At 35.8% G+C, this 8,826-nt stretch overlaps 2 protein-coding genes across 5 annotated transcripts; one reads left to right on the top strand and one right to left on the bottom strand.

The window, feature by feature from the left end:
• The first annotated feature begins 344 nt into the window (after positions 1–344).
• Positions 345–2,442, top strand: LOC105555993 (ATP synthase subunit g, mitochondrial). Its single transcript, XM_012003050.1, has 2 exons — positions 345–550; positions 2,098–2,442. Exons 1-2 carry the CDS (start codon positions 511–513, stop codon positions 2,355–2,357), a joined length of 300 nt encoding a protein of 99 aa, XP_011858440.1. The 5' UTR covers positions 345–510; the 3' UTR covers positions 2,358–2,442.
• A 44-nt stretch (positions 2,443–2,486) lies between these two features.
• Positions 2,487–8,765, bottom strand: LOC105555992. 4 transcript variants are annotated; one of them, XM_012003049.1, is made up of 11 exons: positions 8,667–8,762; positions 5,252–8,130; positions 4,941–5,170; positions 4,445–4,661; positions 4,217–4,369; positions 3,965–4,129; positions 3,696–3,884; positions 3,432–3,609; positions 3,035–3,369; positions 2,765–2,901; positions 2,487–2,699 (listed from the first exon to the last, which is right to left on the bottom strand). In XM_012003049.1, exons 2-11 carry the CDS (start codon positions 8,006–8,008, stop codon positions 2,546–2,548), a joined length of 4,515 nt encoding a protein of 1,504 aa, XP_011858439.1. In that variant the 5' UTR covers positions 8,009–8,130; positions 8,667–8,762; the 3' UTR covers positions 2,487–2,545. The 4 variants fall into 4 exon arrangements, with proteins under 4 accessions (XP_011858439.1, XP_011858438.1, XP_011858436.1 ...); XM_012003048.1 differs by having other exon boundaries at positions 3,965–4,369; positions 8,689–8,765; XM_012003046.1 differs by having other exon boundaries at positions 3,965–4,369.
• Between the last annotated feature and the right edge of the window lie 61 nt (positions 8,766–8,826).

The following is an 8,826-nucleotide window of genomic DNA, read 5'->3' as shown; positions in this document are numbered from 1 at the left end:
TGTCCTCTTGGTATCTCATGGTATCTCTTTCTACAAGAGGTCACTGTGACCTCTTGTAGAAAGAGAGGTCCAAGAGGACAGAAAAGGAGAGCACTCTCGCCCCCCTTACCGCAAATTTGCCAGCCCCCTCGCCGTATGCTCGGTCCAGAGATTCTTAGGTCCATGGTCGAGACTATTCTGCTATAATATCCATCTCATCTGAATAGTTCGGACATGAACCATAGTACGGACACGAACCATGTCTCGTTACCGAGCGGAATGGATGCCACTTTTTCCAACGCTTGACGCGCCGCCTGAGAAAGTGGATGTGAACTATACTGGATGGCCTGGGATGGCCGCTCTCAGGTTTCTCTCTGCTTTTACACACTGGTTATACTATGGTTCTAGCATCATGGACATAGGCCTTTAGTTTACTGTGATCGACGAACGTAGGTTTCTGATGATTTTGTCGTCGTCGAACTACTGACGGAGATCGGTTTCTTTCTCCCTTTCCAAGAAATAAGACAGACGATGGCACGGCTCATCACTAAATCCACCGAATTGGTAAAACGTACGAACAATTTTTTTAATATCTCATTGTTGCACATTTGTCGTACAATTATTTCAAGCGAGAATTAACCTTGTTGTATCTCGTGCGGCGTATTATGTAACGCTTACACCTTGTCAGACTTTCGTGAAATGATTATTTGTAAAACCTGTTTTACAAGTTTCATTAAAATAGTTTTGTCCTCACTTTGTGTCAGATGTTTCATTAAATCGTTAAATTAGCTTTACCTAGTAAATCTCACGCTCTGTCAAGGTTACATCTTTCATGACAGAACACTGGAGTGGATGAACCACACAAATATCTAAGGAAACAGTTTTATCTTCTAAAAATAGTGATTTTTAAGAATGAATATTTTCAATGTACTTAAAACTTGTATAATAGAAGCACTTTTGACATAAAATATTACGTGCTTCATACTTTGAGATTTAATCCCGGTCTGCAATATGTTATTGGTCATTAGTGGTCCTTTTTTTCTCCCAGAAAAAGGAAAAGAATCGACATGTAACTTTAACTTCCGACTAACGAACTAACAAATACAACTTATTGTAGACTGGGTTTTAAAGAGCAGTAAAAAAATCAGAGACTAGGTGAAAAACATGATTCTTACTCCCTAAAACTAGATTTTATTACATTATTAAATTAATTACTCGGAATGTCCAGTTTCAAAAATGTATAGTAAAAATCTAATTTTGATGCGTATTTATTAACTTTTAGAGCTTTGGAAAATGAAGTTTAATGAAATTAGGTATCATATTTCACATTCTATAATATTCGTATTTGATCCACAAAATAAAAAATAAAAATAGCCTAATTATGTTTGAGTTTTCTCAACCTTTATGAATCTTTCAAAATTAAGCACATCAGAGAATACCATAAAGTCTATCTTTCAAAATTATTATAAAGTAGTTTTTAATAATTTACCAAAAATACTTGTTTTATGTTTCATTTCTTACCTCATTTAAGAAAAAAATTATGAATCTCATACAATGATTAAAAAAATAAACCTAGTATGTGTATAATTACGTAGCATGCTTATAAATTAACGATATTTAATTTTATTTAAAATTCTGTTATAACTATCTTTAGACTTTTGCTGTAAATAGAACATTGTTGCTCCCACTATATCTCGATTCTTATTACTTGAATACGAAGGATGTTGCTAAAGTTCTGGAAATTCTCTAAATTTTATATTTTATTAACTTTTATTAATATTATATTGCAGTTTTCATTTAAATGAATACATGTATCTAATGGGGAAACCATTTGCACATGTAAATACATCAAAGTATTAATAGTTAACGCTAGGGACAATATTTATAGTCAGATTTTGAATTTATCTGAAGATGCTGTATGATACATTTCAATAGCTACGGAGAATCTAAAGATAATCTTAAGACGGTCTTGAATATAAGTTCTGACTATGAATACAGGCCTAAATATTTGCCCCGCGTCATAATTCCTAGAACTTTGCAACCATATCTTGTGTAAAATTTGTATTTAAAGAATTAAATAAAATTGAAAAAAAAAATATATATATATATGAATTACAGTTGGTGTTACTCAAGCAAAGCCTGTGCTACAAGTATGGATGCAATATGCCAAAGTAGAATTGACGCCACCCACTTTCAAGGAGATCCCTGCGATTCGTAGTGGATTTTCAAGATTGATCCATTCCGCACGGACAGGTCGCTATCGGGACATCACCGTGCGCGAGGCCATCATCAATAGCTTAGTGGCCGCCGAAATATATTGCTGGTTCTTCGTTGGAGAATGTATCGGAAAGCGGCACATTGTTGGATATGATGTTTAAGCACATTGCATATGTACAATCTTACATAGATAATCGTGTATAAATTATAGACCTGCTCGTAAATACATAAAAATATATAGCATGCACTCTTTCAAGTGTTACGAATACAGCGAATCTTTTATCCTGTCGTAAATTTGTTGAAATATTTATTGAATTTCGTCATCTCGTATCTTACAAACATGGAAAAGTTATTTTGTCAGTGCATGTTGACTTGCATACTGCCATATGCAAATTGCAGCGGTAACATGGACATTCAATGATCGTGTCATACCTTCTTGAGGAATTTCTACGCATTTGTCGAAGAGGGGAATGAAATTCGGTGGTATACCATCCTTCTCGTTCCTACAAAATAGGTTTCTAATTATACCGGTCTCGAAATAATGCGATATGCATCGGTATTTAATTACCCTAGAATAAGGATTGTCTTTTTCTCGAATTGTGTCGTTGTCAGATTTACACTGTTGACCGTCTGTTCAACCCCAATTAAAGACCATCCTGCATTCTTTCTGTCCAACAAGAATTTCTGTAACTCGTGCGGCTTTACCTAAAGATTTCAAAGCATTGTAGTATCCTTCGGAAAGTCTCTGCTCGCAGTTGATAAATTTAATAAAGAAAGAACTTCCAAATCATTAATACGTTTTTTAAAAAATAGTTTCGAGGAATAACTGTTCGAATACCTGTAACATATTTAACCATTTATCAGCAGATACGCTGAGAGACTGAAATTCTTTGTTTTTTACACAATCCGCATTTGCGACAACTAATGCTGTGACTCCAAATATTTCGCATGTTCTGGCAATTCCACCTAAATTCGGTGGTCGATCAACAAAAGATGTTACAACTATTAGTCCTTCCTGCAACTGCATATCTTGCAGAAGTATGAATTCGCTCGTCATTTCAAAAATATTGCCACGTAATTCTATAGGCTTCGACGGATCAATCTTTTTCTGGATATCATATAAAGGCATGTTGACTTCAATATTATTGTCTAATAATTCGGTGAGTGTATCACCTGCAACGTAATCATTTACATCAATTATTACATTCTAATAGTTTGTTACCATTTTAATTTACCTGTAAAAGATTTTGTTAGATATACGGAAGGTTTGGCCTGAGTTAGAAATAAACTTGTGTTATGAAGCTGCAGAGGATGATCATCATTTTCCTTAAAATTCAAGTCTTTGAACACATGTGGACTAATCCATTCGTCGAAACTTACATTAGTCAAACGCGGCAGTTCGTAGTAAATTGTCTATAAATATCAGAAAAAGTATTGGTACATCTTCAATACTGATAAATTCATTTCTACGACTTTGAAGGTAAACATGCGGTGTATACCTGTAAGCTGTAATCGTTGATTGGATGAAACTTGAAAAAGTAAAAATCATCCTGTATTCTGAATGAATTTTTCGTCAAACTTTCCTGTTGCAATCCAACGACAGCTGCTTGATATATACCTTTATATTCTGATATGCTGTCACCGCCGTATGTTATTTTCATTAATTCGTACAATTGCGTCAAAACGAACTGTAGACAGAGAAAATGAAGCGAAATCACGATATATATTCGCGTTACATTTTAATCTTTGTTTCGTAAATTTTACTTGCCTGATTATACATGCGCACGTTAAATTGTTGCCCCAAGCAACATTGTACTATGTATGGCAGGGCCTTGTGAATAAAAGCTTTCTGATTGTTACCTGAAAGAAGTTTCGCAACATGATAGACAATGATTGCCAGAGAGATCGTACACCTTGGTCGATGCTTTATACTCTGGAAAAAAAAATATATATATTCTGTGAAGCAAAGATATTTGAGAAATTTCTTTTTGTATAGGATTATAGAATTCATTAGGATTACCTTTGCGAAAAATGACCACAACTTATCATGCAGGTGACTATATTTCTCAAAGATTCGTATCATCAACCATTCCTGCATTATTCTTACGCTGGACTGATTACTTTCCGAAAAGATAAAATCACACAATTTTTCCTGTAGTAAGGGAACAAATTCCTACAAAACAATCATTTATTAATCAATTTCTTAATCAGAGTAAAAAATTTAACTAACAACGAGAAGTTAGCTCACCTTATTCAACAGTGGTTCCAATATCAATAAAATTTGCATTGCTCTGTGTTTTAATTTGTGTAAGGGCGAGTCGTTAAAATATCTCTTGGTTGCGTGTTTTTCCAATGTATCGAGTATTAGCCGTACAAACGTAACTGTATAATTTACTTCTGAATGAATTATTCTGTGTAACAATATAACCGCCTCTGCTCTAATCGCGGTATCGTTATTATAATCCCTATTAAGAGATCATCATGCATCAATATTCTACTAAATATTTAGAAACATTATCTACAAATTTATATATTTTCAAGGCTCTTATGTTCATTTCTACCTCTTCATACATAATATACGATGTATATTAATTTTAATCCCGAGATAACTTATTTTTCACCTTTCTCTAACTGTATTATAATAATTAGAAAAGGATAAAAGTGAGTTACACCGAGATTAAAGTTAATCTACATTGATAGAAATGGACATTATTTAAAACAAATGTTAATAAACAGATGCTTACAACGTAAAAATATGTTTTGGATAATATTGACTCAAGTGCTTGATGATAAATAAATGGGCATAATTTTCGATTTTCTTGTCGCGCCGATATATAGAACCGTGAAGCAAACAGTTCCCTAACAAGCTTTCTAATTTTATCAAATTGCACACGTCCAAATTTTTCATTTTGGAAAGTATTATCCTTTTGAACCTTGGTGTATTCTCTCTTTCGTCTAATAGTTTAGCGATGTACTGCGAAGCAAGATAGATCATGAGCGATCAAAACTTAAAAAATGACACAGGTCTTTCACTGTAAATAAATTTCTGACTTACCTCTTTTGCGAATTGTATGGCATCAGGCAAAAGCAAGAAGTTATTATTAATAATAACTCCCATAAGGTTCTCCATTGCTGTCCAAAAGACATTGTTCTTTTTACTGTTGATGATACACGTGAAGCTCAAGTTAAAGGCATATTCCAAAGTTTTTCTATCGCCCTTATCACTTACAACCTTATTATCAACCATCACCGTAAGTATCTTTGCAATCTCGGGAATGTTTTCTAGCAAGCTTACTTCAAGAAATTTTAGCAAATTAGATAGCATCGTGGCAACAGGACCCCACGAGGACGCTGGAGAATTCACGAAATACTCGTGCATAAGTTTCAAAAGAAGCAAAGAATATTCCGATGTAATTTTCCCTTTTAAATTTGTTGCACTGACATCCTTATGAATGTCCATTGATATTCGCTTAGTCAATAGATGCTTCGTGTAAAAGGCTTCTGCGATTGGCAAAGCCAATACGTTCTGAGAGAGATATAAAACGTGTAATCCATACAAGTATTGCAGATTTAGATTTTGCACATTGTCTATCAAGTTCATACTTTCGTTGCGCAAAGTCTCCACGTAAAATTTCATATCCTTTTCCGGTATAAAGAACGACGCGTTATTGATATGCGAGGATACGACAGTTGTATATCTCGTGTAATCTTCGTAAGTCAGCTCCGCGGACATCCTTTTCATGCATTTAATTAAAAAATTAAAAGTGATACGTATGTGTAGCGAGACAAAGTTTGTCATGTTATCGAGGGAACTTGAAGACTTTTTCGCGGAAAGAAGCAGCAAATGCGACATAAATTCTACTATATATATACTCGAGATAATATCAGCGTAAGGCCGGAGGACGATGCCATTCAGGGAAGACAGCCAATTGCCTAATGATGTTGCAGCGGGACATGACTTGTACGAGAATACAAGATTTGCATCAGATAACAAATATACCATTATTGCAAATGTCCTAGAACTCATTTCGGGACTAGCATTTTTATGCGAGTATCTGGCACAAGTCTCGTTTACGAAAGTCTCTGCGCTATTTTTCGCTAATAAATTTTGCAACCATGTCGTAATTATGTTCCAAGGAATCGTCCCTCTCGTGAGACCCTCTCCAGGGGGAAACGCGACTAAAACATTAGCGAGCAACGGCAAGTCGTTTATCTGTCGTACGTAATTGGGGATCGCTTTCAAGAGCTCAACTTGAGACGCGGTACGTAGAATATGAGAGTGCATGCTCAGATTTGTCTCCACTAGAGATTTAACCGAGTTCAATTCAGCAATCTGCCAACTGGAATGTTGTGTCTCTTCCTGCGAAACTGTTCGTAACACGTGTAGTACGTAAAATATTGCCACAGGGCCCCAGGCTACGCGGCTGATATTTTTGAGAAATCTATTGGACAAATCGCTCTTCTCCGCGCGTCTGAGGAACTGCGAGAGTTCTTTCACGACGCCCGGACATTCTTCGTCGGGCTGACATTCATAAAGGAAGTTGTTATTCAGGACTCTCACAAACAATTCGAGAAACTCATTGTCAAATATGATGTCATCCAATCTGCAAGCGTAAGATACACCCCACTTTACAACACGATTGTCCTCGTGCAGTAAAACTTTCTCGAGAATGCACCGCAGCCATACAGCGTTGAAGCAATCGCAGGCTCTGTGTTCTTTGTTTACTTTTACTAGATCAGCTACGTGAACTAAAGCTGGTGTTACCAAGTGTTCTTGTTTCTCTTCCAACGCTTCATACACCAGGAAAAATTTTTCCTTGATGTGATCTGTCGATAAAAACGTGTCAGATTGATTACAAATAAACGGTGTAACTTGTGCCTTTGTCAAATCGGATTGTGCCAAATTCAATACAATCTCCTCGCTCATGGAATCGATTGCTTTCTTCATTATGTATACAGCTTGTTTGCGATAATGCGGCAAGGACGAGCGCAATCCCTTTAATACGAACAACCAGAACGTGCTCTTACAATAAATATCATGGTGTATATAATGCATTGAATCAGACAATGTCAGGCTTATGTCTGCCATGATACTTAAGGCAGTAAGAAACTCTTTTAAATTATTCACTTTATACAGGAAATGGTCCCATAGAGGGAAAACGATACACTTAGAGGTGAAAATCTTTACTAACTTAGGAAACATCGAGACAAACAGTTTCCATTCACTATCTTCCTTCACTCTTATCCAAGACTTCATAATCTCTAAATACATGTGACCAAGGTCTTTCAATTCTTTGATCTCTTCACTAGTGGCATGAAGCTCATACAAGTGTAAAAATTCTAAAAGACACTCCAATACCTTCATATACATAATTCTAGAATCGCTGGTTGCAATATAAGTGTTGCTCAAGTAAAGGAAGTTTCGCAGACGTTGCTTGACCGAGCTAGCATTGTGGTAAAGTATCATTTGCAGAATGATTATGTCACACAAGAGCGAGATTTGCGAAGGGTTTCGCGAGTAATTTGGTGGAAAAATCATTTTTATGCTGGGAAAGCAAAGTTTCTCTGCGTCAGCAGGTATTGTATACTTCTTACAATCGTCACTCTTGATATCATGAAACGCAGACTGATATTCGTAACACAATAGCAATCGACAGAGCTCAAGTTTATCTATATTCAACTCTTGTATAGTTATCTCACAATTGTAATACTGCATCAAATGGTGTATGTTAATCTTGTATGTGCTGTCTATAGCTTGTAAAAGTGAGACGTTCACTGCAGAAAAATGTAAATAACGATTGTGCAGATCCATCTTATTTAGATTTGTTTCCTTCACGGTCGATTCAAGCTGTTGAGACGTGTTACTTCTTAATGTGCGGCAAAAGACTCATCACTGTATTATCCTTTCATTCGCAAAAAGGCTGGTGTCGTATCCTAGAAACACATGCAGTATAATTACATCAGAAAGGTACAGAGTTTTTTATATTTGCAATTTGTAAAAAGATTATTATCAAGGTGTGTTACATATTTTCAGTCATGAAAATGTAATTTTCTAAGCCGTGACAGAGTATCTAAATAATTTTGTTATAAACTTCTTATTGCAAAAACTATTACCTCAGCCAGGATTTTAACCTGAACCTGAACCTACCTCACTGAGGGACGCCCGCCTAGTGAGTAGGAAGGTTCATATTCAAACCCTGGCGGAGGTAATATTTTTCGCAATAAATTTATAATAACATTGGGCTTGTTTTCTGTTCCTGCACTGGTGAACTAGTGCAATAAATTGGAGTAAGACAAGTATATTTTTTCTCATTCTAGCTTACTGCACTAGTTCACCAGTGCAGAAACAGAAAACAAGCCCCTTATTTAGAGACACTAAACACCCTATCACGGTTTTGACCCCTCTTATTCCTACGAATTTAATATTTAACACATGTGAGCCTTATGTATTTAATATAATTTTCTCTTACTGCTTTCGATTTAACTACATACGTATATATCGCTTCTTATCGTATGTGTGATATCAGTAAAGGTGCCATTACATGATAGTGAAAGCCTCGTCCACGGACTTAGGCCTTATGGTGCGATCCCATGGACGCGGAACGTGCGCAATGCGGAATTGGCGGAAGG

This window comes from Vollenhovia emeryi, unplaced genomic scaffold (assembly GCF_000949405.1).
Source record: "Vollenhovia emeryi isolate VEMERY1.0 unplaced genomic scaffold, V.emery_V1.0 DF940468.1, whole genome shotgun sequence".
Taxonomy (NCBI): domain Eukaryota; kingdom Metazoa; phylum Arthropoda; class Insecta; order Hymenoptera; family Formicidae; genus Vollenhovia; species Vollenhovia emeryi.
The sequence above is the reverse complement of the archived record's forward strand: the minus strand, read 5'-3'. Positions and strand labels throughout refer to the sequence as shown.